Here is a 19,063-nt window from a genome sequence, read left to right on the forward strand (position 1 = left end):
GGTGTCTGTGTTGTCTTGAAATCTGAGGTGGGGCGTTTAAAATACAGCTTCCTTAATTGATCCTGTTGGGATTTAAGAAAAGAATGGAATCTAAAAGTTCAATTTTCTTATTCGTTCTTCATTCCAGTTGCTTTTTTGCCCTTCCATCCGCCACCCTGGCCCCAGGTAAAGAGAGAATGAGGTCATCTAAACTTTAAAAATTAGAAATTTGCTTTAGACAAGGTTGATACTAATAGAATCCTTGATTTGGAACCTCAGGCATTAGAGAAGACCTTGTAAGAAGGCCGCTTTGGACTTAGTCACATATTTACTTACGTGTTTTTGAAGATGTTTCCAATGAAACCGGGCCCTCTAAATTTTGTGCCTAACAATTGAAAGAAGCCTTCTTTCCAGTTCTTTAAGAAACAATGCTAAAATTTTCCACAGATCTGCTTGCATATCTTAACTTTTCTTTCCTTAAGTCATGTCTGGGCTAATCTCCTGTTGCCCGAAGCCAAAGTACCTGGAAGTGGTCCCTTTTGAGAACAGGTGGTGCCAATATGTAAATCCTTTGGGGAAGTTGGACAGGGAGGGGAAATTAATAAATCTTATCTTGACACTCTCAGGAGGCCAAAAGAACAGATTTCAAAGGACTGCAGTAAGTCTCTTCAGGAGGAAATCTCTGAAGAGAAGTCAGGATGTGAAGCGTCCACAGCAGCAAAAAGCCCAGTTGCTGAGTGCTGCCCTGTCCTTGGCACCACAGTGCCCCGGGGCTTCCCCACAGCCCACGTCAAACTCTCTCAGCATCTGGTGAACTGTATGTCTCAACCCCTGAACCGGAACTGCTGCCACCTTATAAAGCTCCCGTGTGGAAGCGAGTGCAGCCGGCCCCCAGCCTGGGAGCTGGAACGAGTTAAGATGCCCCTTTATCTGTGAGAAGCGTTCCTGTGTCTAGATGGAACAGCGCCACGACGGAAAACTCTCGTTTTTTCCCCCTAGAGATTTGAGAAGGTCCTCTGATCAAATGCTTTTGTTTCTCCCCCACTTCCAGATCACACTCTTGCTGGTGTGCAGCTCAAGAAATAACTTTTCAGGATGTTTGTTTTTCCAGGCAGCCCATGGCTTCAATTTTGTTTTTGGATGTTTTCTGTTTGCTCTGAATAGGAGGGTTCCAAGTCTAGTGTGTGCCGTCTGCCAGCTACTTCCTGCTGGGAACACTTGGTAACGAAGTGAGTTCCTAATATCCTAAAACACGTTTGTGACTCAAAAACCCACACCTGCTTGTACCTCTGAAGCCTGGCTGTACCAGAGCAGAGGGCCAGCTGTTCGTGCTGGGGTGTTTCCTCCAAAGCTGGGATTGTGAGTCTGTGGAGACCTCTAGACAATTAAAAAACATCATAATGTTGACTATGTGATAACATTGTAATATGTCAAAACATTTCATATTAAAACAACAAAGCTTTTGAAACTCTTGCCTCAGAAAAGTGGAAAAGGCCCTTTTAAAGGAAGCAGATGAACTAAAAGGGAGGGTCGTTGTCCAAATATTTGTAATAAACGGAGGAAAAATAGGAGAACAGTCGTTCCAAGTGGTAGGTCGGAACAGGGTGGGTGCCCGGAGAGAGTCTCTCCTCACACACATGTGCGTCTGATTTATTCATGGCAGTCGCGTCTGTCTGAGGGAGCAGCCTGAGATGCGGAAGCCTGGTCGGGGTGGGCAGCCCCACAGACTCCACCTTGAGCCCTGGGGCAATTCCAGGACCTCTGGGACCACCTGGGAGGTCAGGTCAGGCCAGAGTTGGGAGTCAGACCCCGGCCAGATGGGTGGGGAAGCAAAATGGGACGCCACCGTTGGTCTGTGTTTTGAGAGACATTTGTCTCACCTGTCTCTGGCAGAGAGTGTGGCCTGCAGTTATCTGTATTCTGTGCTTATTGTCTACACGAGTGTGATTCCCCCCAGCACAGGTGTGTACACACAGACACATCCTTCTCAGCACAATGACTCAGGTCCACGTGGTCCTCAAAATACCTCTTTGCCTCAAGAGGCCAACAGCTGGGCTCTATCCCTAAGGCACATTCACCCTACCTTTTCAGATCTTGAGTCATTTCTGACTCCCTGCTTGTCCCTGTGAAGCTGATTCTTGGAGAGAACCCTTTCCCAGACTTGACTGTGGTTCCTTTCACCCCATTTCTACCAGAAAATTGGTTTTGACCACTCCCCTTTGTGAGTTCACTTTTCAGGGCTTCCGACCTGGTCAGGCACAGTAGACAAGTTTAACTTGTTGACCTGTGATTGCCCAGCAAATTCCTGACAAGGAAAGAAACTAACATTTGCTGGCATTTACTCCATGCCAGGTGGGAACACAGCCATTCTAGCCTATTCTCCCCTTTAGTCCCCCAACAAGCCCACAGGTAGGTGAGCCAAGGGACTAGTCTCTCAAGTTACCTGTCTTGCCCAAGTGGCAGTGCCGAGACCTGACCCAAGGACAATCTTGCTTCAAATAATTGATATCTGGATGAATTTTGATAAAGCTCTTTAGGTATTAAGTAAAGAGAGTCCCAATCAGAAGGAGTCTTTTGTTGGTTTTTCCTGGTACCAGCCAACAGATTTAAAGGAAATCTTTGTGAATGCCATTCATCCAATTTGACTTCTCAAATATGCCTCTGCCAGCTTCTTTTATATCCTGATTAGCGGAGTCGTATCCATTCCTGACTACTGTCAGACTTCCATCATCTCCTTTTTGGGAGTTACATTGTTATTCTCATAATGTTGCCCCTTTCACACTGGGCTCTCCAGGAAGCAGACGCTGAGTTGGAGCAAAGAGTGCGAACTGTTGGGATAACACCGGTAGAAGGATCCGGGAGGAAGCAGGACTGGGCAGGGGGAGCAGCACACCGAGATGCAGACCCTTAGGGGGAAATGGCCAGGCCTGGTGTCCCCACCTTCCTCAGCCTTTGGCCAGGAATCCCCCCCCTCCCCCCCCAAGAAGAGCGTGACCTTGACTTGAAAGCTGAGGTGGACCCCAGTGAAGCTCACAGCTGGAGTTTGTGGACTAACGACACCAGTCACCAGGTGGACAGCAAGTCCTTACTTGAAGGGGGATCTAAGTGGCGCTTCTCTGTCGCGCATGACCCAGGGATTTGCCTGCCCCTCCCTTGTTCTGATTCCTGTTGGCCAATCACCACCCAACAGCCCATTGTCTTCCACAAGAACCCACAGGAACAAGGAATGTGGTATTAAGATACTCCTTCCTTACAGGTGCGTGCAGACTAGAGCAAACCAGCTGGGGCTGATCATTGTAGAGGGAGGGGTCTCTGGTGCACAGCTGTCCCTGAGAAGGGCTGGTCTGGAGTGGGATCACCGTGGGGGGTGCAGGAAGGGGACAAGGTGACTGAGCACCAGGAAGGAAGAGGCCAGGATCAGAGGGGCATGTCCTGTGTTTGCCGTTTTGCTCGGCCTCAGCTGGGCTTGGGGCCAGGTTGGGTCCTCAGTTCTCTGATTCTAGGTAATCACAGCACGTTATTTCTGGAATTCTTAGGAACTCACTCAAGCTTATAACTGAGAGATGGAATGAGGCAGTTGGTCACTTCCACCCACACCCTGAGAAACCGCTGCCATGTGAGCCTGCCTGAAAATAACTCTTATTTTCCCTAAAGCCCTTTTCTTATGGGCGCGAGACATATTTTGGGTGTTAACATAACACTAAAGCAGAATCCCTTATGATGTTAATGTGGGGAGAGGCTGCTTGGGGCTGTCAGAAGTTACAGCCCTTTTCCCTTGTCATAATGAGCAACAGTAGGATGGGCCTTTGCAGAAGTAATTCCCAAGATCATTGTCAGGGTCTGTCTGGAATTGGACAGATGAAGAGTTGAATCCCAGCACTACTCTTACCAGCTCTATGACCTTGGGCAAGTTAATCTCTTTAAGCCTCAGTTTTCTCATCGCTAAAAGATAAATAGGTCATACATTCTACCTTAATAGGGTTGTTTTAGATTAACATGAGGTAAGATCTTTATATAGTCAACCCAGTACACAGCATATAGTTACAACTTAATATTAGTACCCATCCCCCATGTCTATTATAAAGCCCACATTGGTTTTTGGAACATCTAACGTAAACACATCATTAAAAGCAAGCTTTGCATTTTCAGTGGTTGTGCTTATGTATCTAGAAATTTAGGGTTTACTTAATGCTTCACTTACAGATATTTTTAAAATCCCCAGAGATAAATACAAACGCCTCTGCATTTTCCTTGTCTGAACACAACTGAGAACCAGGGTGTGCAGAGAGATTGAACCATGTCACAGTTACAGCTGGTCAACAGACACATGAAGACCGCGGTGATCAGAAGCCAAGATTTAAAAGTTGTTCTGTCCACATCTGTGAAGACAGGGCTTCTCTGTTTTTCTAGGCCAGGGTTCTGTTGATTTGGCTTTCTTATAATCTGAGTCCTCTAAATCAAGAAGAGTCCTAAAAGACCATGAAGATGGACGAACAACAGGGAAGATATCCAACAAATCCAGCTCCTGAGGAGCACTCTTTGCTTGGGAAGAAAGGTCACAAAACTTAGCAAGTCAGTCCGCGTGAACCTTAATAGATTATGAGACTTGCCAGCCCAGCCTGCCAGAGAGCCTCTGAGAAGAAAGAAAAATGAAAATCAGATCTTAAAAAATCCTCGGTACACTGTATGGCAGAGATTCGGGAGAAGGATAGGGTATGACGTTAGCCAGAACATGTTGATGGGGATAGTCATTTTGCAATTTCTTAAGTATCTCTTCTCTGCTGACTTCAAAACTGTGAAAGAAACTCGGAAAAGAAGCCCACTATTTTGATGAAAGCTGTTTTGACATAAGTGAAACCAGGCTTGGCGCGAGGTGGGGGCAGGCTCTGGCCAAGCCAATGGAACGGACCCTGGAAGGATTGAGGCGCGCTGGGGAAATTGTTTCAAGATGGAGCTGGATCCACTTGAAAGGGAGGGAACGGAGGGTACAGACATGCCGTCAATGTTCGAACTAGTGTGTGAGAAGCATCAAGGGTGTTCTGGGATGCGCGGACCCCCGGGAATCTCCCTGCCTTCAGAGCCGCCTCTGAGGAAGGCAGGGGGGCAGCCACCTTTTGAAAGGTGGACTGGGTGAGCTTGAGGATTACTGGCCAGTTGTGATCTGTCGGATTTGGCTGGTTTGGGAGAAGTGGGGCAGAAAGGGAGCATGTGTTACTCTCGTGGCTTCCAGCAGCTTTCACTAAGGAGGAACATGGGGGATGTGGCAGGGGCAATGTGCACCTCAGCCACTGGGTCATCTCTGACACATTTCTTAGGTGCAGTGGCCCTGAGGTTAGAAAATAAATCCAACATCATCTCTGAGACATGATCTTGCTTTAGCTATTTCTGAGCGTTGATAATGGCCTCTTCCAAGGCAAGGCCAAGGGCAACCCTGTGTGTAGGAAAGCAACAAGAATTGCCATGGGCCTGGCAGGGCAGAGAGCTGCACATCAGGATGCCCTGGGTTTTCTATTTCTCAGTCTTGGCCAATCTTCAGCTCTCAGGGACAGGTCATAGCAAAGCCCCCTGTGACATGAAATAAGTGTTTTGGGTTGGCCCAGGAAACAGGGCAGGGGTGGGAGGGTGGGGAGCTTATTTATTAGCCCCTGAGTCAGGCAAAGGAAGTACAGAAGAGACCTGGACACACATACGTGGAGAGAATAAAAAATGAAATGTGCTTGGTGTGAATGCATAACATGAATATATTAGCATATTATACTGCCATAGACTATTCTGTCCACCCGACATTCATGTGTTAAAACCTAATCCCCAATGTGGTGATATTTGGAGGTGGGGCCTTGGACCCACCAAGCCCAGGTGATTAGATCATGAGGGTGAAGCCCTCATAAAAGGGATTAGCACCCTTATAAAAGAGACTCCAGAGAGCTCATTGGCTCTTCCACCATGTAAGGAAGAAAAAGGCACCATCTATGAACCAGGAAGCAGGCCATCACCAGACATTGAATCTGCTGGTGCCTTGATCTTGGACTTGCAGCCCCCAGAATTGTGAGAAATAAATTTCTGTTGGTTTATAAGCCACCTAGTTTCTGCACATTTGTTATAGCAGCCCAAATAAACTAAAAGAAATACATACCATATACCGTTATATTAGCATAGTGTTTGGACTCTTACTGTAATAGGTATGTTGTTTACTGTCTGCCTGCCCCCACTACATGGTAAGCTCCACAGAGACAGGAGTCTTTGCTCACTTCTGTACCCCCAAATGCCTAGAAAAGTGCCCGGCATATAGTAGGTATTCAGTAAGTATTGGTTGAATGAATGAATGAGTGAATTTGTAATGAGCAAGTAGTAATTTTATAAACAGAAAAAAATAGCATTGTGTCATGAAAAAGTGAAATGAGTTCCCAGTACATCTTCTGATGCTCCTGGAGTCCCTGGTGAGGTGAGATTGGCTCATTCATGTGCAGCAGAGTCTGACTTTTACCAGCACTCCCTGTCGTTCCCACCCACCTGGGAAAAATGGGACCAGCATCATCAGGGTGAGTTGGCAAAGCTGTGTGGCTGGAGCTCTAATCTGATTGTGTATAGTCTGCAGGCTGATTTTACACAGGTACAAGAAACCCTGATCCACTCACAGTAATTTCATAAAGAAATGTAATCACTTGCAAATAGAAGCCTAAAGATTCTCTTTTTAGGGCCAGTATCTGTGCAGTATGTTTTATAAGATCAGTTCTCCTTGTTTATCAAGTATTTTCTACTTCATTTAGCTTCTGAATTCCTATTTCCAGCAGGTATGTGATTGCTTTAAAAAGCTTTTATTGATTCATACAGAAATGAGGTACGTGAAAACCTTTGAGGAAACTGAATCTTCATGTCAGCTTACCGCTCTAGGACAGAAAGGGCCTTGCTTCTATTTCCTTCATGTTAAGCTTTACTGGAGTTGAAATGTATGATGCATCCTAATGGGGAGATACTTTGCTGTAAGGGTTGTGGATTTAAGTTAATCTTGATAGTTTAAGATGTGAAAATGAGGGATACCTCATTGCATGGAAACCAAAATATTTTTTCCATTGATCCTATGATTTAGCTGCTTTTTATTCAGTGTTTTCTGTAGTTACCCCATTTCCACTCCTTTATGTCTAGAAGCTCTTAGCAGGAAACAGAAGAGAGCCAGTTCTGTTTCCGCACAGAAGGGACATTGCGGCTGATGGTCCAATGGTTGCAAGAGATACAGTTTAACCAGGGCAAGGGTGGAAAGGTGTACACTTAATTCTGACTGACATAAATGTAGCTGCTGCCTTAGAGGCTGACACCCGGAATTTAATCAGGGCGTTGTGGAATTGTAGCATGAAATATTTACCTTCTTTCTTACTCTTCTTAGTATAATTCTACCTCTATTTGATTCTGCCTTAAAGAAAGTTTTATTTTCAATATTGATTTAAGATGCCTATTGGTTTATACTTCTTAGTCATTGGTGTCAAAAATAAAGTATCATTGAGCTTCTTTTAAAAGTTTAATGTTGGGGAACAAGACCAATTACAAACTGAATTATTGTTCTGTGTATCATCCTGCTATATATCAAGAACTACGATTTTACTCTACTAGTAAGCTACCAAGTTAGCCTCACAGTTTTGTGGATATTGGCAGAAGGCATGAGACTCCTGGGTTAGAGACAGAGAATGTTCATTACTCACAGAGATAATAGTAACCAGAGCATCAGCATGTTTGCACTGGTCTCCTAAGCCCCAGTTCCCTCAGGGCAACATGAACTCTGTCCTGGTATATAAATGGGTATGATTTAAATTTCACTACTAAACCATGTGGTGGTAACTAGTTTTGGTCTTTGATCATTTGATTTGGGTTTGAATGGTTAATACTGTGTCATAGGTCAGAGATAAAAATTTCAAATATTTACGCTAATGAAATCTTTACTCTCAACGTATGTCTCTCAGTCTAAACTATATGATAAAGATAATTAAATATACATATTTTATAATAAAACATGTTCTTTTATCCATATTCCCTGCTCTCGATGCCAGTCACGGTGGTAGGGGGAGAGGTGCTGAGTCCTGCCATTTATGCTGAGCAGAGGAGGTGAGGAGTAGCAGGAAGTGGCTTCCTCGGGCTGCTCCTTCATCCAGCAGTTGGAATGCACTGTTCTAGTCACGCCTCCTCCTAGGGCTAGATGTGTTTATTTTCAAAGCCTCATGTACCTGAACTCCATCTTCCTCCATTTCTCTCTGACTGTACCAGCAAAGTAGACGGATTACCTTCAGAAAGGGTCTCATGAACACACCAAGAATTTCACTCACACAAATCAGTACAGTATTCAGCCCCCCAAAATTCCACTTTCAGAGTCCCCCAAAAACAGTTTGACTCTTTCTAGGGAGGGCTGTGGAATCTGTGAGAAGTGTGCCCCAAATTCAAGGTCACTGGGAGGCAACACCTGAGAGAGACTGCTCTTGGCAGTCTGGGGCCCTGTCCCCTCGTACGGAGCTGTCCAAACTTGCCTCCTCCTGTTTCCCAGCCAAGACTTCACTGGGAAATTAATCTGTATATATTTAACACTTCCTCTCAACCAGTTGTGCTCTGGGAACCTATAGATTTACAGCTTCAGACAGCCTTCTGGGTTAATTAGGCTTTGCAGGTTTTTAAAAGACCACAAACAGCTTTTCTGCCTCCCATTACTACTTAGGGGAGAGAAAATTGTGGGCAAGAACAATTGATCTCCATTTGTCCTGTGTGGTAAACAAGGTGGCTGTTAGCAGCTGGTGCTTTTCCATAAAATTCAGACCCTGTCATAATAACTCATCTATAAACAGCCTCTTGCAGTCGGTGTTCATTCTCCTGCGGTCCATACTGGGGACCTGACATACTCAAATGAAGTAGGAGTGTCTGCTTGGGTGAAAAGTCTGAGTTCCAGAATTCTCTGATGTGTTGAGCTACACGATGTTGTCATGGCATTGTAGTGCAAAGGCCAGTACTCAGTGGTGGTGATCCGAGTTACTTTGAATTGCACACACATGTACACCCAAGGCTCAGCTTGGCAGCACCCCCGTGGGCTCCCACTGTGTGCCAGGCATCAGTAATCGATCGCTGAATGCCCAAGATGATTTTCAGAGGCATCTTGAAATTGTTCCTTCCAAAGCTTTTGGCAAAACAGTCAAAATATCAAAACGGTACAGTTGCCTCGAGCCCTCTTTTGATAGAATCGGGACGTAGATAAATTATATGTGCCTCTGGCTTCTGACATCTCCCTGTATTTGCCCCTTTCTCATCTGCTATTTCCCTGTCTTTACCGGTCTTCCAACTCCAGGCAGCTTTATCCATCTTGCTTTTTTGCAAGCCCCCAACTGCACCTGCCAACCCCTTCCCAGGCCTCCCACCCTTGGAGAGCCTGGACTCCAGAATTATGCAGAACATCAAAGAACAGAGGAGTTGCTCAAAACTCTCTTTCGGATAAGACACCTTTTGCGGGGAAGGGAGGAAGAAGTGAAGTTTTCAGAAAAGGCCAAGTGAAGAACTCCCACAGGTTTCAGTGGGAAAGTTCTAGGCTAGAACTCACCTCCTTTCTGGATATGCTGCTCTTTCCTCACTTCCCTTTAAGGTCCTCCTGGGAAGGCCAAAGTCAAATTTTAATTGAATTAATCATCGTATGTGCCAGAGGAAAATCTCAAATTTGCAGGAAAAATCAAAAAATTATGTGATGGAGAAGCTTCTGGAAGACTAATCACACCTGTTTCTGAAGAGAAAGCTTTCTGTTTTTCTAACTCAGTGATTGTCTTCCATTTCCTCTTTCTCAAATACTGACTTTGGAGTTTAGTGTAAAGATTCTAATGCTGGGTAAGAATCCTGCTGAACAGAAAAAGGGACTTGGATGTATGAATTAGCCAGAAGGTGTTGGAGAAGTTAGGTAAATCATTTAAACACAGATGGATGGGGGATGTGGGTGCACCACATTCAAGGTGATTTGAAGAATTGTAAGAAAATTACCCCCTACCTAAGTCTCTCACCAGCTTGCTATAGTGTCCATAATTTATTCACTACACTTTGTCTTCGGGGTGACCTCAGAAAATTCAGTGTCCAGGAAGGAATAAAATATCTGTCATACAGTTCCTTTAAGGTGTCAGGGTCTTTATTTATTGCCAGGAAGCCAGGAGAGGACAGGGAGATAGTGCTGAACAAAGATAAACTCCTCTGGGCTTTGTCATTTGGCACAGTGTGGACCCTGCAGAAGTAGTAAAATACTCTCGGTCACAGGCCAAACTTCCAACTTCTTGGAGCTTCCATGAGAGTGTGGAGGGGAAAGATATTTCAGATCTTATACTCTGAATCAATGGCCTAGCCTTTTTGGTACCAAAAAAAATGGTCTGTACATACAACCCATCAAGTTGCTTAGAGCTTTCATATAAAAGGTAGATGCCCAAAAGCAATTTTGAATGAATTGCCTCTCCAGGCTACATCTCTTTTGGGTTGATGATAAACGTCCAGGAGATCTAGGACAACTTGGATGTAAAATGAGTGTTTGTTTTTCCAGGTTCATGTTTTGTCTCTACACTGGATTAATCCTGTTGGGATGGCTTGCTCTCTTATGCCCAGAACTCTTCCGGGGAAACAAGTGTTCACAATTATTAGAATGTGAAAGCGACTGGGAGATGATCCATTTTAACACCCTCACTTTACAGATGAGGAAACTAAAGCATATTAGTTTATTAGTTTAATGATTGTGAGAGTAGAATTGCACAGTGGGCGCAGTATGAGCTTTGGAATCAGATAGACTTGGATCCACCACTTACTAGCTACGTGAAACGTGGGCAAACTGATTAATATCTCTGAGCGGCCACTTTCTGCTTCTGTTAAGACAGCTCTTAGGAAAATAGTGTCTATAGAGCACCTACTCAAAGAACGAACCCAAAACTTGCCCCGTATTATTATGTTTGCTATTTTTTTTAATTGAGACGTATTCCACATAACATAAAACTCACCATTTTAACACATTATCTGCCACACCAAAAAAAAAAAACAAATTTCCTTGGGTCCACGGTGCTTTATTACAAAAATAGAGTAAAAGCTTCGAAAACAAAACTGTCCTTTCTAATGTAATGAAAAAAAAAATTTCTTTATTTTCTGTGCATGAGTTATATGCAGCTTGAAAAATAGCACACGCGGCTCCCAACGTGAAGAGACATGTGAGTTACATGCTCTTCACAAGGCCCAGGGCTCAAAACCAGCATAAATACAACTCACAGGCAGTTAATGTATTAAAGTGTACAATTCAGTGAGTTTTAGTATATGCTCTATATTGTGCAACTGTTACTACTGTCTAATTGCAGACCATTTCAATCATCCCCTTAAAACCCTGCACCACTTAGCAGTTAGTCCCAATCCCCCTCGTCCCCAGCCCCTGACAACCACTAACCTTTCTGTCTCTGGGGGTTTGCCTCTTCTGGACATGTCGTATGAATGGAATCATACGTGGCCTTTGTGATCTGGCTTCTTTCACTTTGCATGATATTTCCAAGTTTCACCCATGTTGTAGCATATAATACATTACTTTTTATTGCCAAATAGTATTCCAGTATATGGATATACGGCAGCAATTTATCCGTTTATCAGTCCATGGAAATTTGGTATAATTGCCATTGTTTTACAAGGTTTTGCCAAAGCCAGAGGAAGGACTTGGGTGTTGAGCTCTCAATCTGGCCCTGTTTTTACTACCCTGTACTCAGATGGTTTTTATAACATCTGAACCTATGTATTATTTTCAAATAGTAAAGAAAACCTTACAACCTGCATACCTAGTCTTAGGATTTTATACCTTTTTTTCCAGTATGGAAAAAAATGAAATCTAAACACTGTAGAAAAATTGTGCTGAGAACCAGGTTTAATTTTCACTTTCTAGACTCCAGTAGATGGTCTTCGTGCCTCTTCATCCTCTGCATGCACAGAATGGCCTGGGGTCTGTATGGTAGCTTTTATCTACCTTGTTTTTGTATGTGTAAGTTCACTACCATGATCAAAGAAAGTTTTTTTTTTTGTTTGTTTGTTTTTTGAGAAAGAGTCTTACTCTGTTACCCTGAGTAGAGTGCTGTGACATCAGCCTAGCTCACAGCCATCTCAAACTCCTGGGCTCAAGTGATCCTCCTGCCTCAGCCTCCCGAGTAGCTGGCACTACAAGCACGCGCCACCATGCCTGGCTAATTTTTCTATTTTTAGTAGAGACGGTCTTGCTCTTGCTCAGGCTGGTCTCGAACTCCTGAGCTCAAGTGATCCTCCGGTCTCAGCCTCCCAGAGTGCTAGGATTACAGGCATGAGCCACTGTGCCCGGCCAAAAGAAAGTTTTTTATTATAAGCTTGGGTGATATTTACGTACCCTTCTCTCTTGTTCACTTTGCTCCATGGCAAAAATTCAGAATTATTCTCTTTAGTTGGACATTCACTGTCATTGCATTTAACCTGACCATTAGGTATGGGGAATACATGCCTGTGAGTCAGAATTTAATGCATTTCAAACACCTGGTTCCCTCGCCTTCCCCTTCCCACCACCTGCTGTCTAAATGAAAGCTTATTATGAGAGGAGAGGAGTTTTATGACATGGGCTCCTTCCCTCCTAATGGCTGCCCCAGCTCTCGGGCCTGCTTTCCCTGATGACAGGATCACTGAACAACAGCTTAATGTCTGTTTACCTGCAGTTCTCATTTCCTTAGAGGCAGCATTGCGTGTAGCCCCAGGCCTTCTCTTTATGGGGGAGAAGACTGGAAGCAGGTCTGATTTGTGGAGGATTTGGTTGTTGACACTCTCTGCTTGGGAACTAGTGACGTGTAAAATGTGGCAGGATTCCAGTGGTGAAGGCATTTCCCTGGGTTCCTCAAGGATTTGTGCTCCTTTATCTCGGGTAGCCTGAGTGGAGGGTCCAGCCCAGGCCGGTTTCCTGACTTTGGGCAAGTGTTTTCTTTGCTAAAGCTTTGATGATCTAGTCCTGAATACCACTAATTACTCATTTTATTTGATGTTCTATTTTCTTTTTGTTCTTTAAGATCTGGAGTGGTTACTGTGTATCACCCCTCACATACATTATCTCCTTTATATCATTTCCTGCTTCTAAATATTTGCCAGCCACAAATACATGAAAAGGCAACTGACCCTGATCATGTCTTCTCCATGCAGAGTGTCCCTTATTCCTCCGACTGCTCCTGGTTGACACGATTGACAAGGAAACCATGTCAACCAGGAACCCAACAGCCTTCTTGTCCTGGTCTCCCTATATCTGTGTATTTTCCACTTTCTCAGTGTTCCTCTTAATGAGCTGCCCAGACAGCAAATGACACTCCATGTGTGCTATGAACAGCCCAGGGTAGGACTGTTACCAAGGAGTGAGCCTGATGTTCATTCACCGCAGCGTATGCTGGTTGCCAGCACCTGCTTAGCTGGCTATGTTTTAACATCAGCAAACACCTCCCACCCCCACTAAGTATCTTTGTTCACTTTAACTGCAGTGAAGCAGAGGCTCCTGTTGTTGTGCAGTTGACTGTTTGATCCTAAGAGCAGAACTTTACATTTCTCCCAATCCATTTTATCCATTCTTTGCCCTGGGGACTCGTAGTGTTATTCCATCAGAACAACGTGGATGGGAGTCTAGTATAATTCCAATGCAAGAAATTGTTGAAGGCGTGGAGAAGAATTTTATTCTTTAATAATATGTTAGGATTGGCTCTGTTCCTAGAAAAAAATCCTTCTCTTAACTCCTGATCCTTTGGTACTTAAATTAGTAATTTCTAGTTCATGGGAGTTTTTTTGTTTGTTTGGGGGATTTGGGGGTAATTTTTTAGCATCAGGAATTACATAGATTAAAAGAATGAGTGTTGAGCCTCTTCAGGAAGCTTTGGACCTCAGTCCGTCAGCCAGACGTTTAGTCACGTGAGTGCCATGTGGGCCTTTGAATGCCTCCCTCCCCGTGCTGTCCAGGAAGGGTGTTTGAGGTTGTAACCGGCACCTCTCTGTCTGTTGCAGTTACCTGGCTGAGCAGTGCTGGAATGGCGGCTTTATCTACCTGATCATGCTGCGTCGCTTTAAGCACAAAGCCCATTCTACTTATAATGGCAACAGTAGCAACAGCTCTGAACCAGGAGAGACACCTCCCTTGGAACTGGGTGACCAAACTGCGAAAAAGGGGAAAAGAACGAGAAAGTTTGCGGTCATTTCCAGGCCTCCTACCAACAAGGCCCCCGAAGAATCCAAGGGCAACGCTGGCTGTGAGTTTGCCAGTGACCCCAGCACTGAGCTGGAGAACGGCCCAGACCCTGAACTTGGAAATGGGCATGCCTTTCAGCTAGAGAATGGACCCCATCTAGAGAGGTCGGAAGTGGCCAGAGGGACAGAGCACGGAATTCCAAAGACAGATGCTCCTCTGACCACAAGCAATGACAAACGCCGCTTCTCAAAAGGTGGGAAGACGGACTTCCAGTCAAGTGACTCCCTGGCACGGGTAAGGTTTGGTTTGATTGTAGAACCTGAATTTTAAAAGAAATATTGTTTGAAGTTGCTTTTAAGGTTTAGAAAATACATCTAAGATGACCTTGCATTGTAGAAGCCAATAACTTCATTAAGATAAATGATCAGAAGACAGCAACAAAAAAACTCAAGTCATTTGATCCTACTTAAATAAAGAGCTAGTCAAGTGATCATAAGTGGAAAATTCAAGCCTTCTGTGCTAAAATTTGAATCATATGAGGCCCAGATAAAGTACTTAGATGCATCATTATTTATCACTGCTGTCACCAGTGGAATTGCTACTTCAAGGCCAAGAATTCCTGATGGCAGTTGATAGCACAAACATCCAAGCTTCAATATGACACAGGAAGCATATCTTAACATTCAGGGAAGCATCTGCTTTTATTTTTAGCAGTTCAAAACAAGTGACATTTTCATGAGATTGTATTATTACATTGGTGAATTCCAGTGAAGTTTGGAAGCTTCACAGAAATCTCCGATACTATGATATCCAGTCGTGATGGTCAAGGTTGGTCTTACCACTTCTGCTTTCCCTTTAGGTATGTTCTGAATGGTAATAAATGAGCTTCTAGCCTCAAATCGTCTCCCCCTTTATAACTAACATTCTCTCATATGAGAGTTACATTTCTTTAGGGTACACTTGTTCATTCCAAGAATCCTCTTATTGGATATCCCTAGGGGCTCCTGATGAAGCAATAACATCCTGAGTGGGTGCTGATTGCTTTCCTTGCTGACTCAGGAGACACCCTCTAGGGATGAAAGAGAAAGTTGGAAAGGTGGAAAATGGGAGTAGAAGTATCAGGTTCTGCTTTGTATGCTGAGAAATGGTGCCCTGGGAGTCAGTGTAATTTCTGGTAAGGCTATTTCGTGCATATTTCTGCAATTGCAGCCAATCTGTATGATGGATTGAAAAGAATCAAAATAAATCCTCTCTTGAAGGGAGCATGTTCCTTCATTTGGGAAGCTGGGGGAGCTTCATAAAGCCTTACACAGAGGAGACATATGTGTAAATGCAATGTGTAAACAAGTGAGAAAAAATTTTGTTGTTTCTATCAATGATTTTCTTCCAATTGTATGGGTCTCCCGCAAAAAGGATTAAGGACAAAAAGATTATAATGTACACCCCTTCCAAATTAAGGGCAATAAAAATATTATAATGTGTTCCTTATCAGTTAATAATACTTCTTGATATGATTTCTTCCCTAGTGATGAGATTATGAATACACAGAAAGCCTAAGGTGAAAAAAATTAGGTCAGGGGTATTGGCTCCCTTAATCATTTTGATGGTTTAAGGTACCAAAGGAGGTTGAATTTCACATACAGTCCAAAGAACAGGCTTTCATTTGACTTAGGACACAGTAGAAACAATTTGGGGTAATTAAAAAAAAAAAAAAAAAAAAAACACTTTTAGGAGTACTCATCCTCTGCTCATCTTAATTAAAAGTAATACTTAAATTCAATTAATAAATTCAATTAATTAAAATTGAATTTCTGGATTAGTCTATCTGAAGACTACCCATACCAGAGTTCCTTTGTCTGTTTTTATGCTCAAGGTCAAATGTCCAATAAGGTATAAATGAAAAAGTGAAAAATCAAACCATACTCTACTGCCTTTGGGGCATTGTTTTTTAAAGCCACACCTATACAAAGGAGAGACTTGCCATCTGGAATTAGCATTCTACTTAACTATTTATAATCCATATTCTGATTATTGGCCCTGGGTCATACATTTTGTCTTGGTAAGTGAGAATGGACCACACACCTTCTCAGGCATGAATATTTTAGCACCTTTTTCAGCCCCAAAAGTACCTTTATTAGATGTATTTGCCCAGGATTGATAGAGTTGGCAAGAAGCAGATCCGCAGGGCGCCCTCTCACATCCTGGTGGCAATCAAATTGGAACCAGTAGACCTTCCCACAAAGGTTGCTGAGGTTGTTGGACTAGAGTGGATTTTATTTTTACTCCAGCATAGTTGGGACCAGGGTCATGCTAAAATGGAATTTCCAGAAGAACAGAAATTAGCTATTTACCTCTTAAGCCTTTGGGGGGAAAATTCCATTTCATTGAATAATGGCAGATTAAACATGTCAGTGTTGTTCCGTTTCTGCTTTATTAATGATTTAATATATCTGCAAAGACCTAATAAATTACAGAAAAAGCTTATAATATGATCATTCAGACCATTTTTGTTTGTCAGGTACTTCTTTTTCATAGACTGTTATTTGTTCTAAGAAAATACTACCTTAAAATAAATCACCAGTCTTTGTTTTTCTATTCTGTTCTCCCTTAATGGAACAATAAGAAACAGATTCCTTTTTAACAAATATTTCTTTTAAAAAATGGAATGTTTCCATAAAATACTAACAAATAATGACACATATATACAAGCATACTAATTTTTAAAAATATGAAAGTTGGATTCATCCTTTAAAACGTAAGACTCTCTTAGGACATAGATAAACCGTTTTAGACGTGAGTTCAGAGTTCCCTATTACCTTTCTAGCAAAGATCATTACTCGTCCAAGGTGACGGTTTTTGCAAGTCTTTTTGTATAAAATGTGTATTTTTGTAATGCCGCATGTTGAAAATGAATACAACAAAACATAATCACTTAACAAAGAAAAAAAATCCTACCATTTGCCAGGCAGACAAGTTTATTCATGACTGGCATGTGTATGTCTATAGGTACATATGTGGTCTTAGCCTAGTAATTGTCATCTACCCTGTACCGTACCAGACCTTTTCCTTAAGTCTTCTCCGTAAGCAGTTCAGCAGAGACCTCATGAAGGGTGTCCCAGATCTGAATCTGCAGGAAAGAATGGAAAACGTGGAAGGAGAGTCACAACTAGAACATCTCCTGGGTGGGCCCTGATGTTTGCATCAGAGGCAACATAAAGAAATCCTCTTCTAGGAAAATTCCTCTTCTAGGGAACCCCCATGGTTACTGGGTGAACTTATATTATCCTACATCATAACATCTCCTAAGTGCATGTGAGCCTTCACTTCTGTCCTGAGCCCCCGAGCTTTATACCAAGTCCCTGCAGGATGTCTCCATCTGGGATATTTCAGATCATGCCTAAAACTCAATGCCTCCCTTTCCCACCACTCTGGTGTTCCAGGTCTTACCATCTACCAAGTTGCCCAAGCAAGAAGTTTGATGAGATTCAACTGCAGTAACCAACCATCCTGATTTGTCCAGAACTTTCCCTGGTTTCTCACTGAAAATCCTGGGAAACCCTTCGTCCCAGGCAAACCGGGACACTTGGTTATTGTGGAGTCAACTGAAATGCTGCCATCTTCCTTACTCCCCGTCCAGTCAATCACCAAGTCCTATCAACTCCAGCTTCCTTTGAGATCTCCCAGCTCAGCCACCTCTCTTCTCTACTCCTACAGCTTCAGGTCAGGGCCAGGCTGCTTTTGCTTCTCTCCTGGGCTGTCACGGTACTTGCCTACCTATCTCACAGTGCCACTCCCGTCCCATTGGTCCACTGTCCCCACTGCAAGCAGAGGACCTTTCTAAAGAGCAGATATCATCGCTCACGAGTGCACATGCACATTCACGCCCACCGTGTGCACACGCACACGTACACAGGCTTGCTCTGTAGCTTAAACCGTTTGGGTATGTCCACTTTGCCTTCAGTGGAACATAGCAGACACCTTGGCATGTCATTTGAGGCCCTTCGTTATCTGATCCCTGCTTAACTTTCTCCCTCTATCTCCCACTGTGTTTTGTTTTTTTTTCTTTTCCTGCCTTTACCAGTTTATTATACAATAAAGAATAAAGATAAAGGAGCTCATAAGGCAAGGTCCAGAAGGGTCCCGTGGAGTTGGGGGGTATATCACCCTCCTGGTGTGTGGATGCATTCCCATACTTTAGGGATTTTTATGGAGGCTTCATCGTTTATTCATGATTGATTATTAACTCAAACTCCAGCTCTTCTCTCCTCCCTGCAGGATGGAGATGAGGCTGGAAGTTCCAAGCTGCTCATGGCTTGATCTTTCTGGCCTCTAGCTCCTGTCCTGAGGCTATCCAAGATGCCCAGTGTCTCATGGCTTTCTTCCTCTCCGATTTGGGCTGAACTTGCTGCAGGTTTTCTCAAAGGCCATGCTCATTCTTGCCTCTGAGCCTTTGTGGATGCTGCTCTCACCACCCGGTTTCTTCTCCCCTTTCCTTTGTAGCTTAGCATCCACCCTTCCTGGGATACTAAGCACCAAGGCACCCTCCTCTAGGAGGCCTATGTGACATTCCTGCCACCTGCTGCATTGTTAGATGTCTCCTCTCTGGGCTGCAGTTTCTGCTGCTTGTCTTCATCAGAGCTCAAACCCCACATGATCCAGTTACCATTTGGCTTGCTGTGTTCTCAGGAGACTTTAAGGGCAGGGACTTTTGTCTTTCTGTCACCAGTCCTAGCTCAGAGCCTTGCACCTGTAGGTGCTCTGTAGATACTTACTAATGAAGGCACCCAAGAGCACCAGGCCTGGGAGAGGGGACACCACGTTCCAGTCCCTGCTCTTCTATCCCCAGCCCTGTGGCCTTCAATCTGCCATGGCCTTTCTCTGGGCTTCTGTTTT

The 19,063-nt window shown here is 43.7% G+C and overlaps 1 protein-coding gene across 1 annotated transcript in view; it reads left to right on the forward strand.

Annotated features, from left to right (window-relative positions):
* The window catches only part of PDZD2 (PDZ domain containing 2), a 230,326-nt gene that overhangs the window by 127,804 nt on the left and 83,459 nt on the right, over positions 1-19,063 (forward strand). Inside the window, exon 2 of the mRNA XM_069492397.1 lies at positions 13,990-14,464. Coding sequence (XP_069348498.1) covers positions 13,990-14,464 — 475 coding nt within the window. The remainder of the gene's footprint in view (positions 1-13,989; positions 14,465-19,063) is intronic.

This window comes from Eulemur rufifrons, chromosome 17 (genome assembly GCF_041146395.1).
Source record: "Eulemur rufifrons isolate Redbay chromosome 17, OSU_ERuf_1, whole genome shotgun sequence".
In the NCBI taxonomy this organism is placed as follows: Eukaryota; Metazoa; Chordata; class Mammalia; order Primates; family Lemuridae; genus Eulemur; species Eulemur rufifrons.